Below are 15,527 nucleotides of genomic sequence, written 5' to 3' on the forward strand. Positions count from 1 at the left end.
CAATCGAAGAGAGATACAACGCTATGGTCACTCACCTAGTCCCAATGACCAAGAGGTCGAGATGGGGGACTAGGGAGCGCCTAGGGGGGTCCTTATATACTAGAGGGGCTGCTTAGCAACCAAGGACAAGGCGCGAGAGCGAGGCAGTGAAGATGACAAAGGGGGAACAAAGGGCGAGAAAGAAAAGGCAAGGGCATGGCGATCACGGGAACGTAGCATGCGGCTGTGGGAACGTATCTACAGTGTCCAAACTGGGATGAGCTAGGAAAGGAAACGGTCCGGAAATGGAAGGTGGGCGTCAAAGGAAAGGGAATGGGCGGCAAAAAGGGGCGTCTGTCCAACGTCCGTGACATGGAGGACGATTTACAGCACGTCATTCGCTACCTGAAGACACTGGTGATCCCTCTTGCCGCTGCTCAATTCTTGGTCCACTACTGCCACAAGCTGTCGCCGTTGTCGCCTGGTCTAGAGGCTTTCATGGTCTATGCTACGTCCTCCACCCCCACCATTACCCAGGGGCATATCCAGGACTTCAAGAATAGGTTTCTTCAGCGTTTTCTGTTCTCAGAGGAGGACAAGGAGGAGATTGATCAAGCTTTGTCATCTCTGAGGTTCCGTTATAACGGCTCTCTGCATGCAGAATCTATTATCATGGCGCTGGCATGCTCTGTCCGCGAGAGCGCTAAAGCTGAAGACGCTGCGCTTCAGCAACAGTTGTCGGACATTAGACCTGTATTTGAGGCGAGTACAAACTTTGCTGATGCATTGGTCCTGCTGCTCAAGGTCAACAGGTCTCTTTGATCCCCATTGGGGTCAGCAAGAAGTGTTGCTTCTGCTGTGATCTTCTAGCGTCCCTTCTAACGAGCTCAGGAGAGCATGAAAGAAACCTCACTTTTCTTCTTCAGGGCACACATTCTGCCATCTTTCCCTGGATCCCTCCCGATGGTGTTCCATTCAAGGTATTGAAGGAGATCAGAATTCAGCTTCTGAGAATTTTTTATGACCCCATCACTGTGTATGTGAATTCGGCGCCATCTCTCCAAACATCACCAGCAAAGCCTGTTCGCGAGCTTCCCCCCATTTGGTCCACTGATGACATGGGAATGCTTCAATACAATGTGGCTCAATGATAGCAGTCTTCTGAATCAACTACGTCAATAAGAAGCACTGTCTTGCATCTCGGGCAGTAACGCTGGCGCCTTGCGTTTCGCGTGGTTCTCAGCAGAGAAGACGGTCGCACTCACGACCGGCGAACCGCAACAGGGAGGGAGTCGGCGCAGCGCGCATCCATCTCAGCAGACTCGGGTTGGAACATGATGATGAAGCAGCAGCGACGGCTCGCTTGAACCGGCGCTGGCCGCCCTCCGCCACTGCGTTGACCGAGCTCTTGCGATGGCACACTACCAACTGTCGCCCACAACCCCGACTTGCCTGAACGGTGGATTGATGCGGCCCATCAACACCTTGCGTTCGAGTGGCATGAATCCGAACGCGCGACGCGTTCCGCGCCCCGACTAGGGTTGACCGAAACAAGGCTACACTGGCATTGCTCGGACGACACGCGCGCATGCCGTCGGTATACACTAGGGCTCTCGCGGCCCGCCAGACAGGTACAACAACATATCCCAGACAAGACACGACGAAGGCCGGTAACGCTAGAAGAAACAGGGACGTTCGATCCCCACGATGATAATGATACGCCCAAGAAAATACCGAGAAGACGGAGACGCGACACCGCGCGCCCTTCGCCGCGGAGCCGGGCCGCCCGCAGGCACGACTCGAAGACCGGGATGAGAGAATACGCCCGGGCGGATGACTTGCTGTCCAGATGCCCCGTGCCCGTGCCCGTGCCCAACGCCATGTCCACCCACTGGGCCGCCCACAATTCCCGTCCCGGGCCCCACGGAGCGCGCCTCGCCTCCCAGTCCCCCGACCCAAGGCGACTCAGAAGCCGACGACGACCGCAGCGCCGACGACGACCGCGGCGACGACCGCGAGCCGCCCCACGAGCACGCCGCGCGCGGCGGCGGCGGCGTTCAGCGGGTTGACGACGCCGACGCTGGTCGCGTTGTCGCTGGGGGCCGGGGGGGCGAGGGTGAAGGTCGTGAAGCCGCTCGCGGTGCTCGCGCCGAAGCCGAGGGGCGCGGCGGGGACGGTGAGCGTGCCGGACTGGGACGCGCCGGGGGGGACGTCGGCGTGGGAGGCGGGCACTGCGGTCTGTGGGCGGGAGTTGGGTGAGTGTCAGCCGCCGGATTCCCGGATCAGGCGGGGCAGGAGGGATCAGGATGGATGGATGGATGGGTGGTGGGAGTTAAGGCGACGAGGACTCGATGGGGCGCGGGTATAGGTGGGGATGGGGGAAAAAGGAAGAGGGCGTACCGTGCTCGTGATGGTGGGGGTCTCGGACGTCGTTGTGATAGACAGAGGGGTGGAAGAGACCTTCTGCAAGGTGTCAGATCCGGTCTTGGTCCCGGAGCTGGTGTTGGACCCGGTGGTGTCCGAGTGCGCGCTGTCGGTGCTGCTGGTGTTGTGGTCGGTGTCGGTGTCGGTGAGGGAACGAGAGATCGCAGTGGAAGTCAGGGAGGTGGGCTGGGACGTCGTTGGGGTGGTGATGGTGTTGGCAGGGTCGGAGGACGTCGTCTGCGCTGTAGACGAGCTCGAGGAAGTCGGCTGGGGGGACCATTCAACATGGTATGGCAGAGCAGGGAAGAGGGACGTACCGCGTCTTGAGTGACGTCGGGTAATAGAGCGGCATTTTGAGCTGCATGGACGGCGTTCTGGGAAGGAGCAGGTAAGGTTAGCGTCGGACGGCTGTGTCGGATATGGAAAAGGGCATACGACGATGCGGTCCGAGTTTACGAGGTCGGTCGCGCCCGCGGAGATGGCAGGGACTAGATTAGGGGAAAGGGGAGGGGTTAGGGCCTCTGGAGGTTATGGTGAGTGAAGGAACGCACGATGAACGACAAGGAGTAGGGCGGCGAGGATGGGGTTCAAGTAGCGCATGTTGGTGCAAGCGGAAGGATGGAAGAAGGAGCGTGGATGCCGGGGCGGCGTGGATGGAAGGGGAGACTGAGTGGCCACCAAGGGGAGAAGATGCTGGGGAGGCAGGGAGGGGAAGCGGGGAATATAACCCCGGGGAAGCGGGGAAAATAACCCGCGACGAACACGTCTGGCCGCCAGTGTCCGCAAGTGGCCGCCAGTGTCCGCAAGTGGCCGCCAGTGTCCGCAAGTGGCCGCCAGTGTCCGCAAGTGGCCGCCAGTGTCCGCAAGTGGCCGCCAGTGGCCGCACGGTGACAGCGAACGGATGCGAACAGTGCCTCAGCTCGCTTCTCTTCGATCCACCCCCTGCGCGGTTGCGTGCCTAGCGCAGAAGGACGCGCTGCTCACTGCCCTCCTCTCTTCTCGCCACCGCACTGTGCGTTCCCCTCACAAGCATACACTCTGCAAGCGCTATGCCCATCCATGTCATCCATGCAGCCCGCTCACATCGAATGATAATGTACTCACCTACATCAAACGGTCCCTTCGTTATACGGCGACCTTTCTACTGCAACAGTCCACAAGACGACAATGCAGAGCAATCGTCGTACATCTTCGTCTCAACATAAAGCACAGAGACAGATCGAGCCGAAGCAACAACCTCAAGGCGAACAGGCTTTCTGGTCCGTAACAGGCCGGAAGAAGGGAGTCGGACCGAGATTGAGCGTCGGGTCGTGACCCGGGCCGATCTCCCAGGCCCAGCGCCTACTACCAATGCCCGTCCTTCGCTCTCGAATAAGACTCCCTGCAAACCTCGCTTTAATTCAATTTGCGCTCAAATCGCATACCTTACCAGGCGTTAGGACGTGATGGGGGTCACAGGGCGCCTCTGAACGCAGCGTAGTACTTAGAACCTTCCAGGTGAGCCCTTCGTCGCTGTCATCCTTCCAATGTCCCGCCAGACTTCCCACCCCAGGGACTCTACGCCGACGACGAGAATGATCCATCGCTGTCACTGAATACGTCCCCGAACGCGCTGGCGATCGGCGTCTCCAATGGTATCGGCGTTCGATCCTTGCAGCGGGGTCTAATGTCGTCCCGCGATAGCAGGGGGCGAAACTCGCCGGGAACGAGGTCCGATCGCGAGAAGGCGTGCCGCGGAAGCACAATCCGCCCGCACGCGGGGAGCCACGGGGATTTTACGGTGGTAGGTGACTTTCTACAGTACCGCCCAAGGCGCGAACCGCGACCTGTGGAAAAGATCCAGCGCGCGACTGGACCTCGGGCTGAAATTCATATGGTTCGCCAGTCGGAGTGAGCTTGACTGGGTTGAGCGTGCATATCCTCGGGGTCCGAGACCGCGGCTCTTTGTCGGAACGACTCTGATCAGGCTATCGAATCCGAGGGTTATAGGGGATAATCCAGGGTTTAGTAGAGAGGTTGGAGCACCGACACTGGAACCCGAATGTTTCGGCTCGGTTTGTCGCTCGGCCCAACTGTGGGTTACGTCCGTCGGCGAAACTCTCACAGGGTAGACTCATTTCTACCTGACTGTCGTCCTTCCAACGCTCCGCGCCGCTCATGTTGCAGGCTAAGCAGATGGTACGCACCGCCGGCTACGACCAGCGGCAGTTCCCGCAGAGCCAATCGCCACTAGCGCTAAAAACCCAGGCTTCCGAATCGTTCTGCATATCGGCGAGCTCAAGCTCGTTCGATTGTCGGACTTCGCGCTTGCTGTCTCTTCGTATTCCGCATGCAATCCATGCAAAGAACGCGTAGCTGTCGAGTTACACGCTCACAGCTAGCTTTCACCGGTAGATGCTCCAGCGTATTGCAATTCAGACTTGACGACGTCCGCGGCGGATCAGGGCCACTTCAAGAGGCGGATCGACAGCACAGCCTGCGAAGTGCCTGAAGTCTTGGTTTCCAGTCTTACTGGGTCACCGATCGCCCCAGTGGAAAAGTGTTGGCGGCAAGGGTCACTGGCTATACTGCAGTGAAGCTTCTCATCGGAACTTTCCACTTCACCATATCGCTCCTCTTATGCGCTCTAGACCGCAGCGGCATCAACGACAGCAAAAAACAGGCGGCACAAGCGATCGATGATGATGCGCTTGGGTCCCACATCCAGGACAGGCCGCGGTCCGTGGACCTCCCATGCGCGCATGCCGGCAGGTGAGCTCTCCGCACCGAGTCCGCGAGCGAAGGCAAGTTGGAGATATCACAAGTACTTGAGGCCCTATGCGCTCGACTGCGCTCGATCCCGAACCAGACTGGTGGAGCCGCCTCGGTCGTGACGCACTCGCAGTGTATCTGCATAGGAGGCAGGCAACGAGCCGATGGTACCCCTAGCCGCAGAGTAGCCACTTGTTCCCGCTGCATCTACGACCGTTGGTACCGCCACTTTACTGGGGTGTTCATATGTGATGTTGCGGTACGGGAAGGGAGGCCCGACAGGTATATAAACCTCACCAATCCCTTCTTCAGAGTTACCTCATCCAGCTCGTTCAACCCAGCAGCAATTACACCCGCGACACATACTCCTGTACACCACTCCCACAATGATGCACAACATAAACAAATTGCTCAGCGCAATCGTCGTGTTGGCTTGCATTGCTGCTCGCACATCCGTTGGTACGTCGACTTCAACACGTTTTTTGTCTCCGCCCGCTAACATGTCTTTCAAAAGCAGTCGCTGTGCCAGTTGACATCAATCTGACACCTGAAGTGCACCAATTGCTACCGCAGGTCACTCCCCTGCCTATTGTGGAGAAGCGACAAGGAACGGAGGTCACTGTGACAGTCACCGTTACTGTTACTGACGGTGCTTCCACCACTACGTCGGGTTCGACGACAACTACGTCGGGCTCGACGACGACTACGACGGGCTCGACGACGACTTCGTCGGGTACCAGCGGCACGTCGACTTCGACAGGCTCCGTTTCCACGTCAACCACCACTCTTGGCGGGAGCAGCTCGTCCACTTCGAGTATCTCGAGCGCGACGTCGACGACGACTATCACCGCCTCGAGCTCGTCGTCCTCATCGCACTCGAGGACTACGTCCTCCACCACGTCCTCCACCACCAGGAGGAGCAGGACGCACACCTCCACTACTTCACCGTCCACCTCGTCAACGCATGTGCGGACGGTTACTGTGTATCCGACCACGCAAAGTGGTACTACTACGACCACAGTCGTGGAACCTACGGAAACTGGTCCCAATGGCTACATTCCGTTCAACACTTTCCCGACGGGTGGCAACTACCCTGCCTTCACGCCGTACCAGGGCGAGTGAAATTGCGGACCATGATGTACACGCGACCTTGAACCATAAGTTTTGATGCCTATGTAACACGAATGCCTGTATAGTCTCGTAAACCAATATATTGAACGTCCAAGCGATCTCCAATACAACGGACACGTTCGAACCAGCGTTATCATAAGCCTACTCAGCACCGTAAATAATTACAGAAGCCAGTGCGCATCCTGGTAACGTTATTGAGGACATTCGCTACTTGTCCTTGTCCCTTGGGATAGTTGTCAATTGATCAATGGTGGCGAACCACATAGTGGACGACGCGGCGGTTCTGTCCTCCGCCAAATTCGTAATCGCAGTTGCGTGTGGCCCGTATTGTTCGGAAAAACGGATTGCCTCTCGCATACTCAGGAAAAGCCGTGATCCGAGGATAGAGGGCAGCACTCCAGCCCAACTAGAGGTAATGGTCAGTCAACTCTTCATGGCTATTGCATGACAAGCGAGCACGCACGGTACCACGATGTTGATATACCTGTTGTAGTGCGACCAAATGACGGTGTTGATGATTAGCTCGATGAAGATGCTGAAGCAGCGTCGCGTTAGATGGAGATATGGATGTTGCATTCAGCCACCCACGCGACAAAGTATATCAAGCTGAAACGGACGTGAGCGCTGACCTGGCTCAGGGAGCACGCGACCGTACCTGTCTCTAGCCAACACCTTGAAGAGCCGTCCTTGGTGTAAACGCACGCTTGTGCCACTACGGTCCACGGCCCGGCGGAACCAACTCGTCCAATCCTGGTCCCAGGCCTGCCACAAGACCATGAGGCACAGGATCGGCTCGTATACCAAGGCGGGAAGCCAGAAGAGCGCAGATATCGAGAATATGCCGGAGTAGTAGCATCCAGTTGGGGTCGAAACGACGGGCAGATCTGAAAGGACGAGCGTCAGGGGCTGCGCGCGGGCCTGGGGCGAGCACCATCGACACTTGCCGGAGATATTGGCCATGGTGATTCCGATGAGTATCGCCATGACTGTGACTTCGGCGAGCCAGCAGCAGACGAGGAACAACCGCACCCTTCTACTCTTGTCATATAGCGCGTACACCTATGCTCTCTAGCATGAGCGCCGGCAGGCTCGGATCGACATTCGAGCGACTTACTCGTAGCTGGAGGATGACTGCTCTGCAATGTGACTGAGCTGCCCAAGACGACAGAAACGGGCAGCGACGTACTTTGAACGGCGAGCGTTGACACGAGGATGACGAAGTCGTCGACCGACAGATAGATGATACATCTGAAGGGATGTCAGCACAGCATATAGACGCAGGGTAAGCGACGGACGTACACCTGTCATGTGTCTACTAGTAGGTAGCTAGTAGGGGCAAAAAAGTAAATATTTGATTGCACCTTGGTCGAAACGACACCGCTTCGTGTGAACGGAACTACAAGGACGGACTGTGAGCAGGGGCACTCAAAATTTACTGAGCTGCACGCACTCATGTCTAACACGAGCCATACGAGAGGGAAGAACCGGTTCTGACGCGAGTATCAGTCAAGATGCCCGATATGGACGCACCGCCAACTTACGAAGATGTATAGCCAGATCACTCGCGAACGTTTGCTCTGTGTCCATACAAGCTCTGCCTATCTCGAGCGTGAGTTTGGCCTCAGCACTGCGCAGGTGTTCGAGGGCGTACTTCGAGATCCAGCGTGACCACTGTGATGCCATTAGCCGACGCTTACGATGAGAAGCTCCCAGACTCACGGTGATCATAAACGAGGAGCGCCAATGCTCCCGCGCGGGATTCTTTCCCAATATCCACTGCGACCCCATGTCAGTATACGGGAATGACCTCGCACAGATCGCAATAGAGTGAGGACTAACGGGCATCCAGATATGAGTCAGGTAGGTGAGTGGACGACATTGAACACAGCCAGGATGCCCGTGAAAACGAGGGTTAGCATATGATATACCTCCCGGGGGCGTTACTGGCTCGCAGGCTCTCCTCCGCAGGAGAAGAGAAGATCGTTCTGGCGTGCTGAGAGCGAGTGATCAAACCCTACCGGCTCATGATGCTGGCGAGACCTTAGAGGGCATTCCTGGGACACGATAGCCACGGAGCCGACACGCCGTGGGCAGGGTCGCTGCGATAGTGAAGGTACCTCCTGACCCAGGAGGCACAGTTTGATGCTTAGACATTCACCCGCTACCAATCAATATATCATCCTTCGCTAGTATCGTTCTCACGTGAAGCGCCTCATGTCTATCGGGTGCAATTGCGCGCAGACTACACCACCACGCGGTGATTCTGATGACGATCCAGGGGGCAAATAATATTGGCATAATCGCGCAGAAGCTCTTCCAGAGCATCGACTGTGCTGTTCGCGGTTGCGACACGAATACTCAGAGTTTCACGACGAGGGAGGTCAGAATGAACGATTCCGAAGTCAATTCTGGTTCGAACTGTGTGATTTTGGGCTCATTGTGCACGTGATCGAGGACGTGAAGCACGTGAGAAACCAGAAGACCACGCCTGGCCCCAGAGGAGTTTTTCCTGCAGTGTGGTACATGGGGCGGTCACAGCGATTCTGCAATCAAAAGCTCGAACGGACTCCGGAGTCAGCCTGGATCGCTCTCTAAGCGTCCGCTTCCCGAGCGAATCTGAACGCGATCATGGAGTTGAAGCAAAATTAGAAATCGCTGTCAGAGTCGGCCAGAATAGTCCACTCTGACCTCCCTTATTGCCACATGATTATCTGCCGGACTTCCGCTAGAGTGCAAGCTCGGCTCAGCTCACGACGACTATCAAGAGCTTTGTCCGAGTGCGAATGGCAAGTTATTTCGCTGCACAGACGGTCAGCTGAATCCATGGACCACCCCAACATGAGGTCGAAGGGTGGCTGTCGTCGTCAGTTGGGACTTTGGACGGTCAAGACGTCATACGATAGGCGTCATGGGCAGACACAACGACAGCGTGCTGCCGGCCCCGAATGTGCAGACGATGTCGCAAATGCCCGAGGACAGTGAATCCCTCCGCGGCTGCGAGTGTGTCTGTGGGAAGTAGAATCCGTGAGGCGTGGGTGCGGTCTGCGCAGATTGAGCTGCGTAACCAAGCGCAGCGATTCGCAACTTGAAAGAAGAGCAGTAGAAAAACATGACGCGACGACCCGTGGATAGTCTAGCACTGCCCTGGGCGCGACGGATCGCCGGCGGCGAAGATGGCCAAAGCTGTTGGAAGGATTGCTGCGAACTGACGGGGTCGACCTGAATCCCAAGATTTCGGATCGTTGGCCGATCCTCTTGCAGCTTTGAGGCTCCCATTGACATCCCTCTACCCCACGAGGATACGATTGTTCAATTGCAACGCGTACGCAGGTACTCGTTTTCGCAGATGATCCAAAAAAGGAAGCACTCTTGCCAGGACTTGATCGCGGCTCACGGGACGTCATCGGCTGTCTCAGCTCGTATGCCGAAGCGAGATGTGGTTTATATCCAAGAGTGAGCGGAAGAACGGACATCGACTCACCCAGCCCACTTCCTCCTCGGACATCATGAAGCGAGTACATTTCATCGCATGGGTTTCATCACCCCGAAGCTCGAGACCGATGCGTAAATGACAACCTCGAACCAGCCAGCGCAGGTCTGAGTACGCGTACGAGAACCACGGTGCGCGCATATAGCTGCCAGTAAGGAGTGCAGGTCTCATAGCTTGACTAGGTTCCTCCCGCAGATCATGCGTTCTAAAGTCTTTCCCAGTCTGCGTAGTCGCACGGAGGCACGTGTCAGCAGCCCTTGACCCAAGCAATCCCGCTGGTATATACGACTACTCCAAGGCTTGCAGCCATCCTGACCACGCTGGCATCCGCTCACAAGCAGATCCGTCACCCATCCAGCTGCCTTGTATCACATCAGGCATGAGGGAAAAAAATCGCCCTGGGACGTCTGCTTGAGACATACGAGTCAATGTGCAGCGTATGGCAAGAACAACGTTTGGTATGCTGAGCACAGCAATCCTACCTCGCCGGGCTTGTTGTTCCCAAACACGACATCCCGTTGTGTAGGTAAGCTCTACTCTCACCTCCTAGTTCACCGCGCATTGATTCGACTGGCGAGCATCGCGTACGCGGATAACGGCACACTGACACAATGTGTCGCTAGAGAGGCCTGTTGTGTACGAGAGAATGCAGGGCGTCATCGACATGGCAACGTGAAAGCGGCAGCCGGTGGGTACGGGCACTTACCTCTTCCTTGACCATTTACCACCATCGCTTTGACCTTCTAGCAGTCGCTCCTTGACCGAGAGTAGAAGAAAGCAGCTCACACTCGTTTCGACGTCTCCGTATACACTAGAAGGCAGCTAGAACCCGGCGCCACGACGTCGACGCGTCCAAGAACGGCAAGCGCGGGGGCGGAGGCAACTTGCGACCGGCGGCACCGGCCAGGGACACGGCTACGGAAGCAAATCCGGCGCGGGCCGCCGCTTAACACAGCGCTTGCCGTATTAGGTGAGTAAGTTGATGTTGAAGATGGGCCGCGCTGGCGTGGAAATCGAGTCCCTGCGCTGCCGCGTCCGAGTCGTCGTCTCCCACTGCTCGCTCAACACGAGGCTGCCCGTCGTCATAACACGAGGCCCTCGCGTTCAAGGCACTACAGCAGCAGCAGCACCAAGGAGCCCGTGTTCAGCTCGCCGTGCCCACCCCCGCACGCTGCCCTCCTCCTCCTCGCGGCACCGCATCTAATCTCCCCTACGCACATCCCACTCCTCTCGCTAATTTACTCACTTTGCATGCTGTCTTCCTCCGTAATCCACGACAATGTCACGACAACAGTACGACTCATCTAGCCCCGCAGCCTCCTCCTCGCCGGAATCAGCGTCGAGGCCAAGTTCGGCTGCACACACAAACCGCTCGAAAGACCCCGCGCACGGACCAACACCCGTATCCGAACGCCAATCATCCGAGCCCCAGTCCCCGCAAGGCGTCTCCTCCAGCTCGGAAGGTTATCCCTCGTGGCTCCCCAAGCGTCCCCCCGGCCCCGTCCCTCGTTCCACCATCCAGTCTTCAGTAGCTGGCATGTTCACCGACGCGGGCCCCAGCAATGAGCCTGTCCCAGTTGGCCGGAAGCCAACCCCCCGGTCAGTGCGCATCGTCAGTCTCCAGAGTCGAGCAGAGGAGAACGCGCGCCGCGAGCCAACAGACCAGTCGCGCGCGTTCTCTGGCCCTATGCACGCCCGAGCGTGGTCGCGCGCGACCAGCGCAGGCCTGACCCCAACCCTGTTTTCCGCCTCGGCGGGTGGGGAGGGTCAGCTGCCGAGGCCAAGGTTCAACTCGCCCAACCTCAATCTGGAGTTGCTGCGAAACCCGTCCTGGAAGATGCGCCTGTGGTACTATCTCTTCCCACTTTTCGTCTTCGGGCACATCCCTCTTCAAACGTTCTTCGACTTCAACGCCGTATTTATCCTGCTTTCGTGAGTAATGTATCCGAATCTGCCCCTCCGGGAGCTGATTTCTCGATAGCGTTGCAAAGTTCCCCAACCCCGAGGCACCTGGTGTCCCTGGTTCCGGTCGCAACTGGGCTCTCGCTGCCGCAGCGTACATTGCATGCTGGTTTGCATGGATCGCTGTAGTCTTCGTTGTATACGAGGTCGTATACTCCTTCGTGCGGCGATGGCGTGTCAGTGAGTAGCACCTCCGTTCCGCAACTCTGATCAACGTTAGTCTAACTGTAACTGTGCCTTACCTAGAACGGCCCTTGATCCTCCCTATTTACTTCTCGTCCGCAGCGTTCAACTTCGCCGCGATGTCTTCTTACGTGAACTTCTGTTTCATGTATTATATTCGCTTCTCCGCCTTCGTCGGCGAGCACGGCAGCCTGCCCGACGGGCTTGCCGAAACCTTCTACTTTTACTCCCAGAACCTCCCTACGGTCGCGCTCTTGATGCCGCGTGCGGCGCTATGTATGGCCCTGCTCTTCGCCTTTTCCTTTCCCGATCCGAACGTGGTCGCGCTCGGAGATGCTGGCATCAGCCACAGAGACGGGACGTTCTTCCGTTCTTCTAACGGGACGTTGACGGACTACGCCCGAGGCGTGCTCATCGCGAATGCCGCTTGGACGGCATGGCGCATCTTGATTCTCCTGATCAGCTGGTACGTCGTGGGCCTTATTGACGATCCAGATCGATGACGACGAGGCTGATCGGTGCGCTCTCGCGACACAGGATCGGTCTCTGGATCCTCAGCGGACAAGGCTGCGCCGGGTTCTGCGGGCCCCGGTACCGCTGGGAAGAGGAGGACGCGGAGAAGGCGGCAACGGCGCTCAACGACAACATCTCCGACTTCGACACGCTCCCGTGGTCGTGGAAGGAGTGCACGATCCTGCGCGTCAAGGACGCGTACGACTTCTGCCTCACGAACAAGCCCCCGCGCGGCGAGTCCGCGCTCGGCGGCGACGGCAAGGACGGCAAGGCGCACGCGGAGCCCGCGGCGCCGCTGGAGGGCATCGAGCGCATCTTCGCCGCCGTCGGGCTCCAGTCGGGCCCGCACATCGCGCGGCGCCCGATCCTGTCCGACGAGCTGTTCGAGAGCCCGCGGCACACGCCCGAGCTGGTGGACGACAAGGCGACTGGGAAGGCGAAGGCGGCGGCTGCGCCTGAGCTGTCGAGCATCATCCCGCCCGTCGCTGCGGTGCAGCAGAAGGAGCGGTCTGGGACGGATCCGTCGGGCCCGCTGATGCAGCTGCCGTATCCGTTCACTGCGTACGGCGCGCAGGTCTCGTCGGAGGACAACATACCGTTCCCGCCCTCTCCGGCGATCGAGGAGAAGGAGGTCACGACCGAAGGCGAGGGGACGCCTGCCACAGGCGAAGAGGAGGAGGAGGAGGAGGAAGAAGAAGAGGAGGAAGGCGAGGGCGAGGAGGAAGAGGAGGCGGAAGGCGAGGAGGACGAGAGCGAAGTGCCATCATCGGAGAGACGCACTTCGGGATCCATGTCGAGCTTGGGCCGCCCCGTCGTCTCGCGCTACCCGTTCCAGTTCCGTCGACCTCGGGGAAGCATATCGTCCGCGTCGCGCATGAGTCCGCAGACGCACTCGACGCCGCACTCCGCACAGTCTCGCTCGACGCAGTCGCGCTCGACGCGCCACTCGCGCTCAACGCAGTCAACGGGCAACATCGAGTCGACGGATTCGCACTCACCTCGGTCGAACGCGAGCTCGAGCGCGAGCCCCCCGCACTCGAGCTTCAGCGGGAGCGTCATCCCCATGCCCCCGCGGCATCCCCAGGCCCAGGCAGGACAGAGAAGAGCGAGAGCAGGGACGGTGCCCATCCCCCCGTCCCCAGGCTCACCCTCCCCGGTCGTGTTCCCGGGCGGGAGGCCGCGCGCACGGACACGCACAGAAAGCGTGGTGACGGACCCTTCTGTCACGTTCGGCCCCATCCCGATTGGCTCGTTCGAGTCCGACGGCGAGGACGACCACGACCACGACCATGAGCTCGACCTCGAGCACGACCTCGACGAGTCCATCGTCGAAGTGCCCGAGGCGGAGGGGTCGATCGAGGAGGCGGAGCGCCAGGACAGCGTCGGCCTGCTCTCCGCCGCGCCGAGCCCGCGCACGTCCCTTGCGAACCTGCGCCATCGCGCGAGCCAGCTGTCGAGGCGGTCGAACGGCTCGCGCTCCGTATCTGGAGGCTCGCGCTCGCGCACGAACTCGAACTCGCGCTCGCGGACCAACTCGGGCACGTCGCTCTCTGACGCCGCGCGCTCGCGCGCCCATTCGCTCATCCAATCGCTGGGCGCCGCCTCGCGCTCCTCGGTCGAGCTCGTGCGCTCGCGCACCAACTCGCTCGTCCGCCTCGCGGACTCCCCGTACGCGTCGACGTCGTCCGAGGCCGTGCTGTCGAGCCCCGAGAACCACACGTTCGGCCACCCGCTGCGCGAGCAGTGGCGCGCGGAGGAGGGCGTGCACGAGATGTCGGACATCGCGGAGTCGGAGGCGAACGTCCCGCTGCCGTCGTCGCGCGAGGGGTCCAGCGCGGAGGAGCAGGAGCAGGCGCTGGAGCTGCACACGGCGCGCTCGACGATCGCCCCGTCCGAGTTCAGCCTGCAGACGGAGCGCGGCGGGGTGCCCATCGCTGGCGCGCAGCTGGGGCAGGAGCTTGCGATCGAGAGCAGGCCGGACTTGAGCACGGCGCCGCAGTCGTTCATCACGGCGCCGACGACGCGCGAGGACACGACGAGCAGCTCGGGACAGACGCAGCGGACGTGGGGCACGATCGACCATTATCCGCATGCGGATTGGCAGCCCCGGTGATCGTCGCGGGGACTTCTCTGCGCTCGCGCATGGATTTTTCGTAGGCTGGTCCGGGACCTTCTTGGTTGGCCGGTCGGATTTCTTATTTGCCGGATCTGTTCATTGTTTATACTTACAACTATTCTTGCATATCGGCACATTCACCTAGAGCGTCTTCATTGCTGCATAGTGTTCCACCATCGTACCACCTCCCATTTCACCCTACTTTCCGCCTTCCTCCTACCCGCGTCCCCACTGCTTCCTCTTCCCGCTCGCCCCCAACATGTAAACTGCAAAACCTACCCTGTACACATTCCATCTACGACCTCTCTCGCCTCCTCCCAAACCACCCACATTCAGGCCCCTACGATACGTTACGCGACACCCTCCCATCTACCTTGTAACCCGGCAGTTCGCGGCTATTGTCACGCTTGTTGTGCATACTTACTGTGATGACCGGCCCTGGCCGGGCTGCTACTTACGTTCGATAAAACAATTATAATCAAACGGCCGTTGGCTTTTCCGTCTGCTACTGTGGCAGTGCTTCGGCTCCAGGGATGCACCTTTGGCAGCCTCCTGGCCGCTGGTTGTCGACTTGTCTTGGATAAGCAGAATAGACAGATAAGGACGAGGCGGGCCACGCCGGCTTCAGTTGTCAGGCTCAATGACGGTCCCGGCCGACTGGGGCGGAGTGGTTTGTGGTCCGTCTCTTGGCAGGTGTTCTTCCGTTCTTCCGCAAAGTCTAGGCTGTGCGCATGACGAGTCGGTGTGATTTGAATGGGCGTTGAGTGAGGCGGACGGCTGATGACGATAATGACCCAAGAGGCAGTGTACATACTGAGCTCCTACGTCACGCTGTCCGCCTGTCATATTTCTCCGTGGCTTCAACCTAGCGCTCTCGGTTCGCCGCCTTCTCCTCCTCCTCTTCAGCGCTCATACACCCTCTACGCCAGCAGGCCCAACATCAGGACTACCCCAACATACGTAAACGCCTCCCGTTTC

The 15,527-nt window shown here is 58.9% G+C and overlaps 6 protein-coding genes across 6 annotated transcripts in view; 4 read left to right on the top strand and 2 right to left on the bottom strand.

Annotated features, from left to right (window-relative positions):
- The window catches only part of DICSQDRAFT_150620 (uncharacterized protein), a gene marked incomplete at both ends in the record, with an annotated part of 8,319 nt that extends 7,189 nt beyond the window's left edge, over window positions 1-1,130 (top strand). The window contains 2 exons of the mRNA XM_007371142.1: window positions 370-741; window positions 792-1,130. Of these exons, the coding sequence (XP_007371204.1) occupies window positions 370-741; window positions 792-1,130 (711 nt within the window). The remainder of the gene's footprint in view (window positions 1-369; window positions 742-791) is intronic.
- Window positions 1,127-3,597, bottom strand: DICSQDRAFT_164022 (uncharacterized protein). The gene is made up of 6 exons (XM_007371143.1): window positions 3,508-3,597; window positions 2,955-3,450; window positions 2,839-2,891; window positions 2,721-2,777; window positions 2,380-2,670; window positions 1,127-2,217 (listed from the first exon to the last, which is right to left on the bottom strand). The coding sequence occupies exons 2-6, from the start codon at window positions 3,001-3,003 to the stop codon at window positions 1,945-1,947; spliced, it is 723 nt and encodes a 240-aa protein (XP_007371205.1). The 5' UTR covers window positions 3,004-3,450; window positions 3,508-3,597; the 3' UTR covers window positions 1,127-1,944.
- A 1,943-nt stretch (window positions 3,598-5,540) lies between these two features.
- On the top strand, window positions 5,541-6,276 carry DICSQDRAFT_175263 (uncharacterized protein; the record flags this gene model as incomplete). Its single annotated transcript, XM_007371144.1, has 4 exons — window positions 5,541-5,613; window positions 5,672-5,793; window positions 5,895-6,120; window positions 6,176-6,276. 4 exons carry the CDS (start codon window positions 5,541-5,543, stop codon window positions 6,274-6,276), a joined length of 522 nt encoding a protein of 173 aa, XP_007371206.1.
- A 216-nt stretch (window positions 6,277-6,492) lies between these two features.
- Window positions 6,493-8,164, bottom strand: DICSQDRAFT_175264 (uncharacterized protein; the record flags this gene model as incomplete). The annotated part of the gene is made up of 11 exons (XM_007371145.1): window positions 6,493-6,691; window positions 6,749-6,820; window positions 6,874-6,891; window positions 6,941-7,344; window positions 7,400-7,416; window positions 7,472-7,533; window positions 7,747-7,775; window positions 7,827-7,883; window positions 7,937-7,956; window positions 8,005-8,061; window positions 8,125-8,164. The coding sequence occupies 11 exons, from the start codon at window positions 8,162-8,164 to the stop codon at window positions 6,493-6,495; spliced, it is 975 nt and encodes a 324-aa protein (XP_007371207.1).
- Window positions 8,165-10,498: 2,334 nt separating this feature from the next.
- On the top strand, window positions 10,499-10,984 carry DICSQDRAFT_141544 (uncharacterized protein). Its single transcript, XM_007371146.1, has one exon. The coding sequence runs from the start codon at window positions 10,767-10,769 to the stop codon at window positions 10,977-10,979; it is 213 nt and encodes a 70-aa protein (XP_007371208.1). The 5' UTR covers window positions 10,499-10,766; the 3' UTR covers window positions 10,980-10,984.
- A 70-nt stretch (window positions 10,985-11,054) lies between these two features.
- Window positions 11,055-14,546, top strand: DICSQDRAFT_175265 (uncharacterized protein; the record flags this gene model as incomplete). The annotated part of the gene is made up of 4 exons (XM_007371147.1): window positions 11,055-11,707; window positions 11,757-11,917; window positions 11,984-12,386; window positions 12,458-14,546. The coding sequence occupies 4 exons, from the start codon at window positions 11,055-11,057 to the stop codon at window positions 14,544-14,546; spliced, it is 3,306 nt and encodes a 1,101-aa protein (XP_007371209.1).
- Between the last annotated feature and the right edge of the window lie 981 nt (window positions 14,547-15,527).

Source organism: Dichomitus squalens (genome assembly GCF_000275845.1).
Source record: "Dichomitus squalens LYAD-421 SS1 unplaced genomic scaffold DICSQscaffold_90, whole genome shotgun sequence".
NCBI lineage: Eukaryota > Fungi > Basidiomycota > Agaricomycetes > Polyporales > Polyporaceae > Dichomitus > Dichomitus squalens.

Bases quoted from the DNA above. Each gene is read 5' to 3' on its own strand.
- DICSQDRAFT_164022 (XM_007371143.1), bottom strand. From the start codon at position 3,003: ATGCGCTACTTGAACCCCATCCTCGCCGCCCTACTCCTTGTCGTTCAT. The intron at 2,892-2,954 runs GTGCGTTCCTTC...CCCCTAATCTAG, and splicing joins CCTACTCCTTGTCGTTCATC to TCCCTGCCATCTCCGCGGGC. The intron at 2,671-2,720 runs GTACGTCCCTCT...TGGTCCCCCCAG, and splicing joins CCGACGTCACTCAAGACGCG to CCGACTTCCTCGAGCTCGTC.
- DICSQDRAFT_141544 (XM_007371146.1), top strand. From the start codon at position 10,767: ATGGGCCGCGCTGGCGTGGAAATCGAGTCCCTGCGCTGCCGCGTCCGA.